Source organism: Mirounga leonina, unplaced genomic scaffold (genome assembly GCF_011800145.1).
Source record: "Mirounga leonina isolate KUSES-001 unplaced genomic scaffold, KU_Mleo_1.0 Mir_53, whole genome shotgun sequence".
NCBI lineage: Eukaryota > Metazoa > Chordata > Mammalia > Carnivora > Phocidae > Mirounga > Mirounga leonina.
Window position 1 is genome coordinate 61,166,940 of NW_023270807.1, and position 20,650 is coordinate 61,187,589.

Here is a 20,650-nt window from a genome sequence, read left to right on the forward strand (position 1 = left end):
AGCATAACATCGGTTGCTTTATTTAAATGGCTTTTTCCCCCTAAATGAGATTATTTAGACAGGCTTGTGTGTAAGGCACGCGTGGGCGCATATATGACTGCCGTTTTTCTAAATCGACGATTCACACTCCCTCCATTGTGTTTAAGTAAAAGCACAAAATCAGCATTCTGATTTATCCTAAAGAAGCGTCCCAAATTGTCTTTAAGATAACATGTTTGAGTTTTTCATGTTCATTCATAAATTATTTTGATGTCAGCATAGATGAAATGGCGATTGGTTATCTCTTCCTCTTGCCAGCCCCTTAAGGATCCGAGGTGAAATTAGTAGCAAGAAAGCATGTAATTGACAAAGTCACGTGGCTCAGGGGGCCAGAAACTGGAGAGAGAAGAGAAAAAAATCAAAAGAGGGAAAGCACGTTAGACCATGCGAGCTAAATTTGTGATCGCACAAAATCAAGATGTTAGATTGATGCAGAAGATCACTCCGTTCCAAAGGGAAAGTTTTCATCTCACGAGTTTGGAGCAGAGGGCCCGTGGGGCAACATGGCCGAAGGTTAATTTTCTTTTCTATTGTTTTACTGTGATTTTCTCTCTTCCTTTCTCTCCCCCCTCCCCCTTTCCCACCCTTCTTTCCCGGTCCCCTCTTCCCCTTTTACCCCAATGCGGGGCATTACCCCCACTCCCTATCGCGCATTGGGGCTTTCTGCAACCTATTGTTATAGATCTCCAAAAATGTTTTGTACCGCCCACACTGATTCACAACTTGAAAAGCTTTCAGTGGGCTATTGTTTGAATTGTTTGAGTGTGATTAAGCGCAGTTTCAGTTAGTGAGCCCAAGAAAACTTTTATACACCTGCCCCTTCCCCCATTCCACCCCAACTTTAATTGAAAGTTATTGGGGGGGAGGGGTATGCACATTGCAAATAACCCTGGATTCACTGCTGCCGCATGTGCATTAACTAGTTCTAACCATCTTCACGATTTCTCTTTCCTCCTCGTGCCCTCAGGAGAGAATAGTTCCGCTGAAAATTTCTCTTTGTAAATGGGAACAGTGTTAAATCAGCAATATGCAAGTAAAGTATCGCATGCTGTACTGTAATATGTGGCTGGAAAATGGAGTTAAATGAAAAAGTACACGTATGTACAGAAAAGTGGAAGTTGATGTGATCGATAGAACAGTGTGGCTCCCTCCTCCCCCCGCTTCCCCCTTTTAACCCTTTCTTTTTAAATATTTTCCGTAGAAGAAAAGAATCAACCATTTATTCGAGTTTCTTTCTATTTCCTACCCCCACACCCCAATCAGTTTTTTTCTCTTTCAACGAACAGTTTGGGAATCCAGACTAACTTACTCTTTTTGTCCTATTCTACTCAGGCGGGGCAAGCAAAGGTGGTGGAGAAGAGCCCGGGAAGCTGCCGGAGCAGGCAGAGGAGGAATCCCAAGTTTTGCACGGAACTGGCCACTGTAAGTGGTTCAATGTGCGAATGGGATTTGGATTCATCTCCATGATAAACCGAGAGGGAAGCCCCTTGGATATTCCAGTCGATGTGTTTGTACACCAAGTAAGCCAAACTTCTATCACCCCTCTTCTTTTTTTCCATGTGCAGGAGTTGGTCAGTAGGTTTGTCAATGGACGTACACTGAAAGAGAAAATCTTCCTTACCATCCTGGGTTAATCCGGTTTTTAGGGTATGTGTATGGGCCCCTTACTGGGTATCTTTTCCTAAACGGAAAATGAAGTCTTTGAAATTTCACTGCTTGGGTGCTGGTTGACTTTATTAGCAAGTTCCCCTCTTCATTCGACAGCGAAATTGCTGTAGTGTAGCTTCCGGTGTTATGGGTTACAATATACTCTGTCGCCTCTGCTGAGTGAATGAGTGGGGAAATGAATGAAGAAAGAGTGATCATTTTAAGTTTAAAAAAATTTGCTATTATAGGAAATCTATGGGTCTCCTTATTTGAGATATCTTAAGTCACAGTAGCTTCCCCTATTATTTCGTTTCTGTCTCCCTGATAGTCATTTGTGGATTCAAATAAAAATAATTTGATTTTACAGTAAAATAAAATAGAACACTGTTGGCCAACTGTGGATTTGAAGAAATGCCAAGAGAAGATGTTTGGTAATCAAACATTTTAGAAATGTGCTCCCTTGTAGGGCATAGGTCCAAGGATACTGTCTCTTTAAGAAACTGAACTCAAAAAACATGTGGCCAGCTGTGGCTCTAGTTTGTGTGTTTAAAATGTTCTAGTCTGCTATTTTGGGTAAATTTCCACCATTGCTTATATTGTGTTGTAATTTTTTAAGGTGCTTAAATACCAAACAGAATGTCATTGCTTACTATTTTCAAAATTTTAACTCAGAAACAAGTGAATTAGTACTACTCTTCCATTTTCACTCCTCTATTGCTTAATCTATAGCAAAAAAAAAAAAAATACAGTTTGTGAGCTTGATTATTTCATTGAAAGAAGTTAATTCTCTGTAAGGAATTCTTAGGAGTAAAGGGATTTAAGACCAAAGAGGTTTATTTTGGCTTGACATTTAAGTTTAAAAAATTGAATGAATGGCTCTCAATACTACAGATTGACAGATACATGCAAGAAATACTTAGTATATTTGCAAGAAAAGTATGTATTTTATTTGATTCTGTGTTGCATGTTCCTGGTAATATTTACAACGTCCTTTACTCCCCAAGGAATATCATCTTCAAATTAAGTATATAAACAATAGAAACATATGAAACCATTCTGTTTTGATCTGTTGTCCTGTGGTGGTTGGTAGCTTCCTGACCTTGCTGTGTGGTGTGTGTTTTCCTTTCCTAAGGGCCTGGCCATCATTATTGGCTGTTTACATGTAGAAGGATCAGCATAATCTGTGAATTGAAACAGGGTTTAAATATATAAATAGAAGGCCATAGACAGGCTACTGGATTTTATGCCTCTTACTTTATATTGCAAAATGAACCTACATTTTCTGCTTTTTTCCTCCCTATACTGAATGATTGAAATCATTGACAAATCCATTTTCTCTCAGGCTCTGGCTTTCCCCACTTTGAACCTTCTTTAGGTTGTTAAATTGTTCTTTATGATCTCATAAATTTGTTTTATAGGTGAATAAAAAAAATAGCCCTTTTCTTCTTTGATCACACCTTGTTATAATTTGGTTTCCTGTGTTTACCTTTTAATACATTCAAATATTAGACATTTTATTAACCAGTATTAATATTTAGAACCACAAGACATCCAAATTTAAGCTATTTAATGGTTATATGTTGGTAAACTTAAGTATATCCACGAATTATGAAATACTATATTGCTGGAAAACTTTTATTTATAGGTAGTGAACAGTTTCTAGAGTACAAATGTTGATTATTAATATTAAGCTTGCTTTAATCTGTTACATATCGTGTATTTACTAATAAAACAGTGTTAAAATGATACATGAGAAAAATTCTCATAAAATGTATATATTTGTGTTCTTACATTTTTAGGAAGAAGTATGTAAAAATAAGTTGATAAAACTTAAGTATTAGCATTTTTGTGATGTAACAAACCAGGGCAGTGATATTCTTTAAATTAAAATTAGAAAATGATACTTCAGGGAATTTTTTTGATGACTACAGTATTCGTTTTTGAAATATATCTCACTTTTTTTGTAGGGAAAAATTATGTAGATTTCAGTTTTTATTTTTTTTCTTCTTGATTTTGATGCCTTAGTGGAGGAGTTTCTCTTATATTGGGACTCACATAAATTGCATATAAATCATATGAATAATTGTTTTGAACAAGGCAGGAATCCTACAGATTTTAGCCAAGCAATTGCAGGTAATAATAAATAGTCATAAATGATGTGTGCAGGTATCATGTCAGCATCACTTACACAATCAGGTTACAATTCAGGACCATTTAACAAAAATTTTTAAAATACTTTAAAAATTATTATTTTACTGGCATTTTTACTGTATGAGAATTTTTGAAAGCATACTATGTTTAATATATGATTCAAATTAGATTTTTCCCTCATTATCTATATACTATTTTGTTACGAAAGAATAAGCATTGTAGGTAATTAGGAATTTTAAATGTTCAACTGAACCGATATCTACTCATTATTTTTAAGTACATGGAATAGTTTTGGGTTTTGTTTTTTTTTTTGAGTCTTCAGAAGTACATGTGTCACTAGATATTTTTTAAGTACTATGAAACATTTTTAATAGTATGTATTCGGGGAAATAAAAAAATCATTTTAGTTTAACGTAGTTTAACATAATGTTTAAAAATTCATGCTGTGGCTTCAGGATTTTTTTTTTCTTTAAAAAATATTGACTATGTATACTTCAACAAAAAATAAATAAAAAAAATACATAAAAATAAACAGGAATAGCAAAAAAAAAGAAAACTCTACTGCAAAGAATTGCACATCAAGAACAATTTAGTTGCTATGAAATGAAGAGAATATATGCATGTGTAGTTTTAAAATAGAGCTGTACATTAATAGTTAACATAATTCTATTTAAAATTTGTTGGCAAGAATACAATCACACTTTCTTCTGGTCTCTGTAATGTCACCAATTTCTCAAAAATAAACAAGACTTAGGTGCTGTACCCTTCTTATCTTTAGACTTGTTGATAAATGCAGTGAGATTCTGCTATTTGAGGATGGTATGTGACCATTGGTGGTTTAAAAATGGCAGTCTTCATTTGACTTCCTAATATTAACTTGTGATTTAAATGATCATATGATTATGGATTGGTAATGAATATATGTATTCTGACACACATTAATATGGAAACGATAGCATTTAATAATATTTTTAAAAACTTATAAGAATATATACTGTATTTTTGAATTTTGTTACAGCTTATTGTTTTTGAGTTGTTCCTTAAAATATTTAATAATTAAAATTGGACAATTTTGATGATGATTTAGTTTGTAAATAGGATACATTTGTAGGAATTTCTTACTTGAGGATCCAGTGCAAAGCAGAGATTTGTCTCTCAACTGAAGTAAGAATATACATACATAGTTAATACAGATTTGTAAGTCTAGGTTGCTTTTGCTACTAAGGTGATTTCATCAGTTTGAGTACAATTATTTTGTAAGTACTAATAATTAATACTTCTTTTAGTTTATTGTTACTGATAAGTTAAAAAAATTGCATTCATAGTTAGATTGTGAGATAACATATTTAAATTACCTGGATAGGTCTCTTGCAACCTTTTGAAATATTATAAACTTTCACAGAACTTAAATATTTAATGATAGTTTAGATGAGTCACATGGTAATTAAAGTTAGATCTTTTTGGAGAAGGGCAATGTTTCCTAATAACTACTTACTGATGTTTATTATCATTTAAGTTTTTCTTTACATAAATTTTGATATTTATTTCCAAAGTCATTTTCTCATCTAATGAGAAAAAATAAACTTTGTTGGGGTGGGGGTATAGAATCCATTCTCATTATTTTCCTCTCTTCAGCTCATTTGCATAATAATATTTTCTTTGCTTTTTCGGTTATATATCTGGAATTCTTTGCCATCAACTATGGTATAAAGAATTTTTAACATAAATGTATTTCATTTATTTCACTATTTATGTAAGAATTTTTTTTCCAGAGAGAAAGAGTAATGTCAAAATGACTGTAATTTAGCTACCATTATTTAATAGGCTTAAATATTTATTAATAATTTGGTTTTGAATTTTTAATTTACTTTTCAAGTATTGATGTTTTCTTCTTATGCTTTTTATTTCTGGTTTATACTTTGATCTTAATGGAAAACTCAAATGTCCATATTACAACGATTTAATATATTATTTATGTTCCTTTTATTACTTTGCTCAGAAAACATCTCAAAGCAATGGAAATAGGAGAAATAGGAATATTTCTGTAACTGAGATAAATTTAAGGCATTTTTATTAACAGCATATGATATGAAAACATTTGGAGATGAATAGTTTTTAAATACATGAAAATTTTATGTATTATACACAGTTCAGTTGATGTAGCAGAGAGTTCATGTCTCAGTGATTATTAATTATGCAATTCATGAAAACAGATTTACTCCAGTATGTTCATGTTTAAAGATTTTTTCATAATATTTCATCACCAATTTATTAGCCATCTTTATTTTTATCATAGTTTAGCATGAATACATTTTTCACAGAATGGTTGTGATTATTATTATTCTCGGGGCTGTTGAAATATCAGTGTCAAAAATTATTTAGACATAGCAAAATCTTAGAAATTAAAAAAATATGATCATTAATAGTTACAGCTCATTTGTTAGTGAATTACACATTTTAATATTTTGAAAATTGTTCCTAAAACTACCAAGTTTTCAAGATGATTTGCCCAGTTGACCAATTTGGAAGAATCCCAAATGAAATGCTTTAAAGCTATTTAATCATAAAATCACATGTAAAGACATTTAAATCAAAATTTTATGACTTTTATTGTCTTGAAAGATATTAGATAATTTTCCTTCTGATTTTCAAATGCTGGTCTATTTTCAAGACATTTTTGTTTTTGTTTTTGTTTACTTCTAAAAAGACATTTTTATTCTAATTCAGTTTAAATTGAATGTGGCCAATATGTGAATTGGCCATATATTTAAGATAGTCTTCCTCATGTTAAATACTATTGATGCATATCAACTATACTTCAGTAAAAATGGATAAAGATTATTGTTGTAAGTTTTAAATATTTTCCTCTTACTTATTTTTTATTCTTTTTTTTTGAAGACTATTCACAAAAAATGAAGGCAATAAATCAAAGAATTGTTTTTTAAACAAATACGTGAGAAACCACTTACCAGTGTTTAGCATAACAACTTTAATCTACCTTTAACTGAATCGTAGAGTTCTTGGGTTTCATAAGAAGTTAAAAACTTCCTTTGTTGCCTGCATTCAACATGGTAGATAAAAAGTGAGATCATTGTAAATTGTGTTGCTTTGGGGCAGCAAGGAAGCCTTATTATTTAAACTTGCCAGAATTCTTTCTGTTCAGAAATTACATAGATAATTGCAGATAGTTTTGTATATCTTAACTGAGTAGTTCTTTTGGTATTGTGATTAACCTAAAAGTTACTAGTTAAAAATATGGTGTGCTGTGTTTTTATTTCTAATCCAAGTATAACCTAAACAAATTGAGGGTATTTCTGATTAATTAAACTGGAAATGTATTACTTTAAATATGATATTCTTTTGACTTGATTTGGAACTACATATGAACTGTAGTTATTTTATTATCAATTCTTTATATCTTGAGATATTTCTCACTGAATTTTAAGTAACAAGAAATTCAACTTGTTCAACATATAGGTACTATAGGTTATGGCATTGTAACATACACAGTCCATAAGAAACTTAAATGGTTTATATTCTCTCCTAAAAGAATTTGATTACAACATCTTCTAATATTGAAAAGTTAACAGTAACATATTCAAGAAAATACATTGTAGGTTCAGTGGGGTATATTTAGAAATTATCTTTTAATGAGTACTTCTATTGAATGAGTAACAAAAGTATTTGTTATTTTGCATTTTGATATATCAGGATTGATTTTATTTTCCATCTAGCAACAAATTGGAAAATTATCTGAAAATTACAGCCCCCCCACCCAATGTCTAAATATTTGACAATTTGGAAATGCTGTCTAACCTAAGATTTATAGATAATTGATAGGCTTAGTCTTACCTTTCTTTTTAAAACCAGCAGCAAATTGGAGTAATTAATACCTAATTTTTTGGGGTGTTATATAAATTGTATAGCAAGTGTGTGTTTAATAAATAAACTAAAATGTAACCTAGTCCTTATCACAATAAAATCACACATAAGTTATTTTCAGAGGCATACATTCATAGTAGAAAATTAAATTGGTACCTTCTTTTATGTGTTCTCTTTAAAATTGGGCAAAATGTGTTATATAATAGCTTAATTTCTGGCATATAATATTGTTTGTTTAAAATATCAGGATATAAATAGGGTCTTGGAAATGAATTAGTCATACAGGTTGTTTTAATAGTTTGTTTTATCATGAGTTTTACCTGAGTATTCAGTTGTACATAGCCAGTTTGTGTATTCTTAAGTATAAGCTAAAGAAAAAGTATTATTTGAAATAGACCTGCTGTGATATATAATACCTTTTGCTCTGTAACTAATTATTTAATCTTTGTGAGGTACTATACAGTAGTATAGCTTCTGGTCACATAGATCAGTATTCAAATCTGAGTTCATTGTTTGTAGGGGAAGTGAGTTACCTTGTCAGTGTCTCAGGGTCCCATAAAGGGAGGGGACAAAACAGTAACCACTTTTGTATAGGGTTATTATGAGGATTAAATGTTATTACACATGTAAAGCATTTAATACTGAGCCTGGGAGATAGTTAAGGGCTCAGTGATGTTTGTTGTACATAGTTAATATTACTAAGTGGTAGTGTGGTAGACTAAGGAATAAAGGATCAGAAATGAAGGAAGGTTTGGATTTGGCTTTGCCACTTGGTGGTTTTCTTAGTTTTGGCTAGTCACTTCCTTCAAGCTTCAGTGTTCCCATAGGTGAAATGTGTTCAATAATATCTTTCCTCCCCATTTTTCAAGGTTAAGGTAAGGGCTCATTGAGGTAGTATACATGAAAATTTAAGAATGTAACACTACCAGGTTAGTTTTAATTTTTATTTTGAGCACTGTATTTTTATTGATACTCTCACCATGTAAATCGTCAAAATTTTTAAAAGATAGTAAACTCATGTCATTTATTTTTTGGCATTCTCTGCTTTATTAAGGTATAATTTATATAGAGTAAAATTCACCAATTTAAAGTTACAGTTAGATGAGTTTTGACAAATTATGTAACCAGCACCACAGTCATGATACGGAACATTTCATCACCCCCAAATTTTCCTTGTGTCCATTTGTAGTCAGTCACCTTTGAAGACAGGAGGTTTAGTTGTTCTGTATGATTATTGATATGTCATAGTAACTGGTTAAATGACCTGGCTCTTTTTAACTTTGTCACTTTAGACATAAGCTACAATTCAGTATCCTTTATCAAATACAGCCCACACTTACTTTAATGTTTTTTGTTTCTCTTTAGAGTTATTTCTGCTTGCTTTTTCACTAGTAGTTTCTATGTTTATGAAAGTAAGATTAATTAGTATGCATTTCACTGATCTTCTGTCTTAATTTCATTTATCCTATGGTACTTTTTCATGCAATGTAAACTCATTGCCTACCTAAAGGGCATAATTAGGCTTATTGATATTCATATTTCTTGTTAGAAATTTAATGAATTTCTTTTAGAAATATAATGAATTTCTATCTCAACTGAGTAAACATTCTTAGAGGTATAAATTGGCAAGATGGTTTATTGTGTAAAAGTACTAACTTGTAAGAAAATGGTTACTCTAGAAAAATTTCTGGTTCAATATTTATTCATGTATTTTTTTATTGATCACATAGTAGGTGTAAATCACTCTTGGATGATAGACTTAAGAGTTATGCTCTACAGTTTGCTATATATTATTTTATTGTTTTTAGCAAAATTTGTAATAAGATTTTTCCAATTCTCATTCTTTTCATACGATGTATAAAAGCAGTGGATCATTTTTTCCCATAAACCATTCACTTTTTTATGAAACCTAGTTATGTAGCTTCTACCTATTTAAATTGGGGAAAACTATGATAAAATAATGTTAGTTTTCAAATTTTGAGCTAAATACCGTGATTTCTTATCAGTCTTAAAATACATAGTTTTCAGATTTCTTTTTTTTAAAGATTATTTATTCATAAGAGACAGTGAGAGAGGCAGAGGGAGAAGCAGGCTCCCTGCTGAGCAAGGAGCCTGATGCGGGACTTGATCCCAGGACCCTGGGATCATGACCTGAGCCGAAGGCAGACACTTAACCATCTGAGCCACCCAGGCACCCAGTTTTCAGATTTCTTGTGTAGAAACTATCTTTACCAATGTTTAGAATCATTTTACTGTGCTATTAATAACACACTTAACTTTTACTAGCTGCTTTAACCTTTTGTTATAACAGTCCACTTTTTAAAATCAAAACCCGCTTTAATTTATTACTTTGTTGGGGAAGAATGAAGGGGGGGAAATCGGAGGGGGAGCAGAACCACGACAGACTATGGACTCTGAGAAACAAACTGAGGGTTCCAGAGGGGAGGGGGGGTGGGGGGATGGGTTAGCCGGGTGATGGGTATTAAAGACGGCATGTTCTGCATGGAGCACTGGGTGTTTACGCAAACAATGAATCATGGAACACTACATCAAAAACTAATGATGGTGATTAACATAATATAATAATAAAAACAAAAACAAAAACAATTTGTTAATCTTAAAGTTGACATTTATTTCAAAATCTTTTAAGTTTGCTAATAACTTTAAGATTTTGTTCAGTTTTATTGTGCTGTATTATCTAAAGACTCTATGTAAAATTCAAATTAACTTTACTCTGGCCATGATTTCTTCATGACCATTTATTCCCTTAGGCTTTGTAAGCAGTTGCCTAGGCCATTACTGATAGCAGCTAGAATGTGCCCAGATACTATAATGCCTAAATTCTTTTATCTTAACATTTTCTTCATTCAGATGAATTCTTTATCCTTAGTTCAATTTGTAACAGAAGTCTGACAACACAAGTTCTATCTATTGCTTTAAAAACTTCATGGATCCTTGATATATTGTGGAGCTTGGAATGAATTCTTTCAACTGTTTTTCCAAAGTATGACTTTAATAATACATCATTTTGCTTACAATATTGGAACACTGGTACTTGGGAGACTAATTCCACTTTCAACAACTTCCTTAAATCGATTAAATGATATTAGAGACACATACCTAACACATTTCTGTGTAAGTCATACATTTAAGATAAATGAATAAATTTTTTTCAATTTTAACAAGTAAAAAAAGCTGCTTTTTTTTTTTTTTAGGATTGGTTAAACTAGGAATCCAAAATTTAATCACAGTAATGAGCTCATTTATTTAGCTCTCTAATTAAAATTTTTAGTTGAATACTAAATCTAAGGACAGTTGGATTTGCACGTTTGCCCCTTTCACTGTTTCCTCCCCCATGCCATTGAAGAATTTTGAATGGTGAGGAATTTGCGCCCTTTGGCTCAGGTTGCAGACCCACTTGATCAAACCAGAGAAGCTGGGGTCAGAACTATTCATTGCTTATCTTTTCCTTGGGCCACTTGTAAATCCTGCCTTTCTGCTCTGTAAAAAATCTCTTTCTATTAGACTTAAAATAAAGCCTGGAGTATAAAAATGGGCATAATAGTTGATGATTGATTGTGACTCTGCATGGGTTAATTTCACTAATTTAGAAGTTTTTCATTGCATTGCAATTTATTTGGTATATATAATTTCATTAAATACGTGTTATTTCATAAGCTATTATAAAAGCACCCTGTTGGTAGTGAAAGTGTAATGATACTCTATCTTAGGTGGAGATTTTACAGCTTTGAAATGTCGTGATTACTTTAAAGTAAATTGAATTAGTTAATTTCGGTCAGAACTATAAAAAGTCTCAAAGTATTTATTTTGTTTTGATATATTTAATTTCCAGTATTTATACTGACAGTTAAAATTTGCTTGAATCAATTATAGTACAAGTTTATGAACTGTTATCAATAATGGTGTGAAGAGTTTAAATACAGAGCCAGGTTTAAAACAAACACAAAACACTTTGTTCTTATCTCAGCATCCCTTAAAAGTATACAGCTCTGGTTCAGGACCTCAGGACCACCCATCACCCTGGACATTGGATACTCCTATTTATTCAAGAAGCTTGTGAAGTATCTGTGTGCCAGTGGGGGATGGTGTGTGTATCTGCTAGGGAATCACAGTTAGGTGATTTTACCCCAACAAAAGCAGCAACATTGTTTAGAAACTGAATTAGGTTCCTATAGAATTTTCCAGTTGCAAAAACTAACTTACATTAAATGCTTCTTATTTTCTGTAAGCTTTGGTTGCCGTTTTCACATTTTTGATGCTTTCAGAAGGTTCGAGTGGGCCCCCATTAAGATTTTAACCTCAATCCATTACAGGCCCCACCCATTGGCCTTGGATAGCTAATACCGAGCTTTTGTTTCTTCCTGTAGAAAGGAAAGGAAAGAAAACTGTTCTTTCTCTTTCATTGTGTAAGTCATGTGACTTCCCTTTTGGTTAGCTACAGATAGAATGGAAGTGAATCTCAAAATGAGTAAGATATCAAAGTTTTAGGTTTATATGAAATATTCATGAAAATATTTATTGAATTCATGTGTTTTATGCATTAAAATATTTGTTTTTCAACAACTGTACCTCAGTTTACATACATGCTGTTGTTTTTCTTAGGAAGCCAAAAAAGGTCACTAAATAGATTTTTCAAATAATACTCCTCTTGTTATCTACATTGTGGTACCTTCATAGTGTACTTATTTTTCTATTTTCTTTTAGCATCATTTGGGGTTTCTGAATTGTAGCTTATTTCTCAGAACTCAGTGTAAAGAAAGTAGGAGTGGTGGTTGGGATGATTTAGCAAGGAAAAACTGCTGGTAGAAAAAAGAAAGAAATGTGTTACAGGACTGCATGTAAATATAAGAAGAAATTAATTAGTTACATTTTCTCCTGTTCCTCTTCCATCTAACCTTTCAGTAATAATAAGCATTGTAGGTGGTTGTTTGGGAGAAAATGCTATGCAGCTCTTAGGCTATTAATATCAATGTACAAATATTTTATTATGAAGTTAGATAATGTGAGGAAAATGTTGATATTTGGTTCTATTTGGTGATTTAGTCATTATGTTATGATTTAGTATGAATCATTAAATATTTAATCTTTAAGGTTGTTTGAACTTGCCCTTAAGCTATCTTTTCAAATGTTTAAATTCTATGTTAATGAACAATATAGTTGTCACTAAAAAGTAAAATATTTGAAATAATGGTAATTTTAAAAGAATATCTCCTCAAAGATTTTTAAAACAGTGTTCTTTGGCACATGATATTTCCAAACACGTAAATCCTTTTAAAAGACTTTTGAGAACAATACTATTTTAAAATCTAGGATGCATTTTTATTTAAAATATTATATTTCAATAAAATGTTCCAGACTTTTGTTCCATAGAAAAACATTGTTTCATTTTTATAGTCTTATAGATCTTAAAGAGCAACGATATTTAATCCTATGATTTTGTTATCAATCCCAAATACTTGGTTAATTAGATTTCAAAATACGAAAAATTTATTGATATATAGAAAAGCTTCTTAAGTTTCTATTAATAAAAGTGGATGTATCAGTTTTTCAATAACTAGGATCTGGTATGAAGTCTGTAATTAATGTGCTGGTCCATGCTTTATTGATATTAAAATTTATAGCAAGTGATTTATTTTACATGTGCTTTGCAACTGGATATTTCTTTTTCTGTTTAATTAATCAATTAACATAAATATTTATTGATGCTTTATTTAATGTTTAAATTGTCACTAAAATTTTGCTTTTGGGCAAGGCTTAGGATACCAGATCTTTTATTTCTGTGATCTTACTTCATATACATTTGGGTAGCAAGCTATTCATAAAACACCAAGGTTATTCTCAAGTATTTAAATCTAGTACTGATATTTATTGTTGAAATAATCTATTTAGTATCTTAGTCTCACTGTAAGTTTAAAATAAAAATATTAACAAACAAAAGCCTACTTTAAAAAAATTGCTACTGAGTTTTTTTTGTATGTGTACTATGTGCTTTTTTCCCCGCCTCAAACAAAATTTAATATTAGAAGGTGAAAGTTGAATGTTTTTCTTTTATAACTCTGTGTTTTTTCCTGCAAAAAATTTTTTAACTTGTGCCCAGAAAAGTAATTTTTACAATGAATTTATATGGCTTTAAGTGACTTCATATTTGTCCGAAAGCATAAGGCTCATTTGTGGGAGTAATACCATTTGGGGTATTGCTACTTGTTTTCATGTGGATTATTGTGACTATACAGTTCATGAATGATTTGATTTCTGGATTTTCTTTCTCCTAAAATAAACTTCATAATAAATGGGAAATAATTTTTTAAGTAGTTGAAGTACATGAAAGGCCAAGTAAATATGGACATTTGTTTTAGTACATATTCTTTATCTTAGGGTTGTGTGTTTATTTTTGTAAAGACATTCTGATTTTTAAAAATGTTAACAGATAATGTTTGGGAAATTCCCTTGTTACGTTGACCATTTTTCCCTCTTTTCTACCTTTACTTTTAAAAAATACTGGTCACTATTAAACCATTATATAATATGTGTATAGGTAATCCAGAATTTCCTATGAGATTCAATGTTTGACATATATTCAGTTACCCAAATTTACAAAATCTGAATGATTTTTCGAAAATCTCATAAAACATAGAAAAATGTTTTCACAAACTGAGGGTTGTGGAAAGGGAGGTGGGGGGGATGGGGTAACTGGGTGATGGGCATTAAGGAGGGCACGTGATGTGATGAGCACTGGGTGTTATATGCAACTAATGAATTATTGAACATTACATCAAAAACTAAAAAAAAAAGTTTTCAGAGTAAGATTTTAATACAATAGTGTTATTTTGACTTACATTTAAAAAAATTTTGGCTGTAAATTGAAAAAAGAAATTACTCAAATTATTAAAGCACTATGATGTTCCCAAAGTATTCCCTGCCCAAACATTATCATTTGATCTGCCACTAGGAATTATGAAGGCCCTAAGTGGACTCTAGTTAGTCTCCTTCTTCCCTTGTTTTCCCCTCCCCCTCCTCTTGCCCCTTCGGAAGGAAGCCTGAGGCCCTAGCTCTAGAGATACCAGGAAAAAGCAATCACTCAGCACAAATTGTCTGTCTTTAGCATAGCAGAAGTATCATCCCTCAGAGAAGAGTATGGGTGAGAAAATGTTAATAATAGATAATAGGAGTTTTTCAAATTTATTCTACTTTAAAATTTGTTTTTGGTACACTGGATATTACTGTTGTTACTGAAAAAGAAGTCTACTTTTTCTGTTTAGGCATTAGCAAAGTCCCTAGTCCTTCACCACTTTTCCTCTCTTTACTTAGCTTCGGTTAAATCTTTTATACTGTATTTAAAGGTTGCTGCCAGTGATTTTCCTAACATTGAGGAGGAGGATGAGTTATAAACAAAAGCAGTGGATGGTTAGGTAATTTTAACATTTCTAAACACTAACTGATATTTGTAGCATTTACCTAAATTTCCAAAGAAAGTGTATATGAAATGTTTTACTCTGTGTCAGATGCTTAACTGACTGAGCCACGCAGGCGCCCCTAAGGATAATATTTTTGTGTATAACATATTTTTGCCTAGAGGAGGACTTTTTTTTTTTTTAAAGATTTTATTTATTTATTTGACAGAGAGAGACATAGCGAGAGCAGGAACATAAGCAGGGGGAGCGGGAGAGGGAGAAGCAGGCTTCCCGCAGAGCAGGGAGCCCGATGCGGTACTCGATCCCAGGACCCCGGGATCATGACCTGAGCCGAAGGCAGATGCTTAACGACTGAGCCACCCAGGTGCCCTAGGGGAGGACTTTTGAATCCACAAACTGAATCATAAAATAGGCCAACAGTGAAAATAAATTGATATTGATAGATCAAGAAGTGTTGTAATTATTTACTTCCTTAGATTGCTCACAAAATCTCTTTTTTTCCCAAGATGAGTAAAAAATGCAGATCCAGTGGGGTAAACACTATAAACTATAGTATAAGATTGCTGAAGGGCCCAAATTTCTTCCATTGTGTTAGAGATATTTCTGCTAGCATTTCCTCATCTTAAAGGGCAATCCCTTCCTTAGCTCCACATGCATTTTTTAAATCTCTTCTACTTGTTGACCCTGGTTTGAAAAACTTAAGCAGAATGGTCATGGAATCTCACAATTAGCTTATTGAGGATTTTAGAAGTCTCAATTTATATCTGACAGATTGATAAATGTAATAGTAAATGATAAATGTAAAAGTAAGTATTACATAATACTTAGGTTTTAAGGAATGAACCAAAGATATTTTGCAAATTTTAAATATTATGTTTTTAAAGGGCAAATACAAGAATACAATAGTGAGCATGTTTCAGGTAATATAAAAATGGTAAGTGTAAGCAATCTTTCAATAGAATAACTTTAACAATATAGTTAGAATGCAATCATATATTTCTATCTACTTGTCCAGGCCTCCTCCAGATAAACAAACATTTATGTTTGTTTTATTTTGGGGTTTTTTTGGCTGCTTGCTAATACTAAGTTCCCACTAATGCATGCCCCTGGATAGACTCTAGTTTGCTACCATTTGATCCTATGTGCCATTCATCCAAAGCCATTGGTGTAACCCCTCAACCAATGCTTCTGTTCTGCCAACACAAGAGAGCCCTTCAGCTATAGCCAGTCAGTATTGTAGCAATGTTGGTAATCATGACATCAGTAACAGTGACACAGAATGTTAACATTAGTTATCATGTAACTTTTATAGAGTGCTTGCGTGTGCCAAGTACTACTAAGCATTCTACATCCATTAAATTTTTACAACTCTGAGTTACTATTATTGTCTCATTTTTACAGATGAAGAAATAATCTTAGAATGCCTAATTGCCTAATTTCATGCAGTTGAGCCAGCAATATGATTCCAGAGCTATGCTCTTAAATCTCTGGGTTCCAGCAACATTTTTAGCTGTTTAAATTTTATATTTATGTGCTTATCTTATGCTAAGTGCTGGAGATTGAATTGTGAACAAAAAGCAGACAGGGATTCTGATTTTGGGTTGCTTAAAGAACAGTAGGGGAGACAGACAGTCAGATCACACAAATGAAAATAAAATAAAAACTGCTGTGAGTGCTATGAAGAAAAGTTTCATGGTGCTATATGTCTGTAACTCTGAGGAACCCGACCTAGTCCTTGGGTCAGGAAGGCTTCTTTGGAGCCGTAAATTTGTGATGAGGGATGAAGAATGAGTAGACAAAGAACAACGAAAAGAATATTCTAATAGAGGAAGGGGGTTATACACAGGCAGGAGGGAAAATGGAACTTTATTGAACATTGTAGGATTATAAAGATCATTAATATCCAGTCTCTTTCACTTTTGGAAATCCTTGCCATCTTTCAGAGTCTAGACCCAGATTCAGGTTCTTCTTTTCTGAGGCCTTATTCTAGCTAGAATTGCTTAGTTCCTTCTTATAAACTCCAAAACTCTTTATAAATAATGGGTCACTTGTCAGAGATTGTTTTCTGTTATATTTTGTTTTGTTTCTCCTACTAAATTGTAAACTCGGGGCACCTGGGTGGCTCAGTTGGTTAAGCATCTGACTCTTGGTTTTGGCTCAGGTCATCTCACGGTGGTGAGACTAAGCCCCGCATTGGGCTCTGCCCTGGGCATGGGACCTGCTTAAAATTCTCTCTCTCCCTCTCCCTCCCCTCCCCACCCCCCGCTTGCACACACACTCTCTCCCTCAAAAAAAAATTGTAAACTCTAAGTGGAATTGTTTTACCAAATTTTGTATTCTCTACAATACATAGGTGCATGCTTTTTGTATAATTCTTACTCAAAAACATTTCTGAAAGCACATTAAGAATATTTTTTCCCTCTCTTCCATTGGATAAAAAGATATGGCTTATTTAAACAAAGATATGGCTTATAGGGAACTAACAGAATTCATATTGACCAAGAGAGCATATGTGAACTTGTGTTGTTTAGAAAAGCTAGTGTGCAACTTACTTTCAATTCCCCTTTTTTTTCCTTAAGATTTATTTATTTATTTATTTGACAGAGAGAACACAAGCAGAGGGGAGCGGCAGGCAGAGGGGGAGGGAGAAGTAGGCTCCCCATGGAGCAGGGAGCCCCATGCGGGGCTTGATCCCAGGACCCCTGAGATCATGACCTGAGCCAAAGGCAGATGCTCAACCAACTGAGCCACCCAGGTACCCCTCAATTCCCTTTTTATGTCACTCTTACATGTTCATTATATGTTGAGTTATGTCTGATAAACTCTGCACTTGTGGGCCCAGAACACTTTTGAGTTTCTGTACCCCAACCCTTAGCAGAAAAGACGGTGGCTTCTGTGCTATATTTATTACTGTAGTTTATTGCTAAGTCTAAAGTGTCTACAGTTTATTGGAGGGGAAGGGCTTACCTGTCTAATTCTTTTCTTAAATCCAGAGAAAACTGACATGGATGTTCAATGAATGCTTGAAGTGGCAATATCATTAGGGAGATGAGATGATATTAAATGTGAATAGTGGACACCTTGTAGTGAGATAGACCTGGGTTTGAATCCCAGCTCCAGTGCTTACTAGCTATTTGAATTTTGTCACATTTCCTTACCTCAGATTTCCTGTCTATAGAAATCAGGTAGCAATACTAATTTTATAGGGTTGCGAGGATTTGAGTTAATGTACTTTACGTGTCTAGCCTCATGCCTGAAAGGGGAGTACCAAGTATCCTGACTGTCCTCCTCTTTTTGTTTCTTTGTTTTTTAACTTAAAAAAAAATGCAGATATGCTACAATTGATATAATGCAGAAAAGGATATCTGGTATAAGGGATGGCAGAGTCCAAACTTAGCAGATAAGTGAGATTACCCACACACTATAAAATGTAACGTAGAAAAATAGTTATCTACATCTTTCTTCATAACAGAAGTAAAGAGCATAATGAATGCAAGTCCGTTCCTCAAGTATAGAATGGGGCTAGTCTGTCTTGATATCGGCTTGTGTAAAAAAGATCTAAGGTTTTCATTGTGGAAGCTTTTGGTTGCATACCCAGCATCCATTTCTTTCTTTCATCCTGATCAGAACCCCAGTTCTTTGGTTCATGTATTCACCTCTATCTTTCTGTGTCCCTGGGAAAGATGACTCTACCTCTAAGGTAAGGGGTAGCTCGATCTGTCTTAAGTACATGGCATTTTCTTATAAACTGTTTTAAATCCAGGAGCAGGGATAAGACTTAAGTTGTCTTATTCAGTCATGAGGGAGCAGTTATTTACATTTTACTATTAAAAGACTGACTCTTCTTTTACTTCTGTGACTCTTACCTTCTCTCTCCCTTTATTCTATTTTCTTTTTCCTTGGGTAGAACTTGCACCAGTAACAATCCTTTGATATGTACTGAGTTCCAGTTTGGAGGACACACCTCTCACCCTCTCCAATCTCAGGTTTTCCGCCAAATTGGGTTACTTGGGTATGAGAAAATTTAGTGTCAGGGCGCCTGGATGGCTCAGTCGGTTAAGCATCTGCCTTCGGCTCGGGTCATGATCCCAGGGTCCTGACATCGAGCCCTGCATCAGGCTCCTTGCTCGGTGGTAGGCCTGCTTCTCCGTCTGCCTCTGCTGCTCCCCCTGCTTGTGCTTGTGCTCTTTCTCTCTGTCAAATAAATAAAATCTTAAAAAAAAAAAAAAAATTTAGTGTCATTTCTAACTCATGACTCTTTTTTATACTCCATGTCCAATCAGTAGTTTAAAAAATAATCTTAAAATGCCATACAACTTCCTGTCATCTATACTTGAGATCCTCATCAGAGCAGAGTCTTGATAACCTGCTCTTGTGTTAGTACCTGGAAGAACATGCACCTGAAAGTTAGGCATGTCAGATAAAGAAGCTTTCGTATATGATATGACTTGATGTTAGGGTCTTCCACTGGTGAGCCTCTGCAGATAGATCACTCCTCAAAGGGAATCTAGAGGTAAGCAGTCTAATCAAGACTTAGCTCCATCAGTTTATTCAACAAAAATTATTGAACACCTAATATGTGAGCTACAGCAATGAGCAAAACAAAATGAGTGAAAATACCTGCCCTCAGGTACCAACTCTCACTCCCCCCATCTCTTTCTGTCTTCTATCTCCACTGTGAAAAATAGGAATATAGACTAACCATATCAAGTACAAAATACAGCATCTTTAATTTTTAAAAAATCTCACAATAATATTTGAACTCTGGAAATCAATTTCATGAAAATTGGAACATAAGGAACAAAGTAAAAGAAGGTTTTTATTTGGGGGGGGAACAGAAAAAAATAATACTAATGAGATAACTCTAAGTCTGAATTCTAGAACATTCTAAAAATTATACTCTGAGGTACCTGTAGTAGTATTGTTAAGGAGAAGTATAGGTTAATGATCCACAGCAGAATTTCTCAACCTTGGCACTGGGTCAGGTTGGACCTTTTGGCCCTGATAATTTTTTGCTGTGAGGGGCTATCCTGTGTTTTATAGGATGTGTAGCAACATCACTGACCTCTACCCACTAGATGCCATCATTACACTTCCTCAGTTGTGACAACCAGAAATGTCTCCAACATTGCTAAATGTCCCCTGGAGGGCAAAATTGCCACCATTTAAGAAGCTCGATGTAATGACTTTGGTAAGTGCTTTACCAAATATATTATTGCTTCATAATTAATATCTTATAATCTTTTCTTTAGACAGAAATATAGTCTAAAATGACTTTAGAAGGCCTGGACATTTGGGATAAGAAATTACCAAGTTCATATTTAAGTAACATAATGGACTGAAAGCTACATATGAAATATTTTAACATTTTAAATTTTAGAATGTTATGTATTCTGATTATAGATGTAGTACATGTTGAGTATAGGAAATTTAGACAAAGAATATAAAGATGCTATAAAATAAAAATCACTTCTTATCCCATCACCCAGAGAAAATTA

At 33.3% G+C, this 20,650-nt stretch overlaps 1 protein-coding gene across 1 annotated transcript in view; it reads left to right on the forward strand.

Annotated features, from left to right (window-relative positions):
• Positions 1 to 542: 542 nt before the first annotated feature.
• LIN28B (lin-28 homolog B) overlaps positions 543 to 20,650 on the forward strand; it is a 122,910-nt gene continuing 102,802 nt past the window's right edge. Inside the window, exons 1-2 of the mRNA XM_034991305.1 lie at positions 543 to 552; positions 1,372 to 1,559. Coding sequence (XP_034847196.1) covers positions 543 to 552; positions 1,372 to 1,559 — 198 coding nt within the window. The remainder of the gene's footprint in view (positions 553 to 1,371; positions 1,560 to 20,650) is intronic.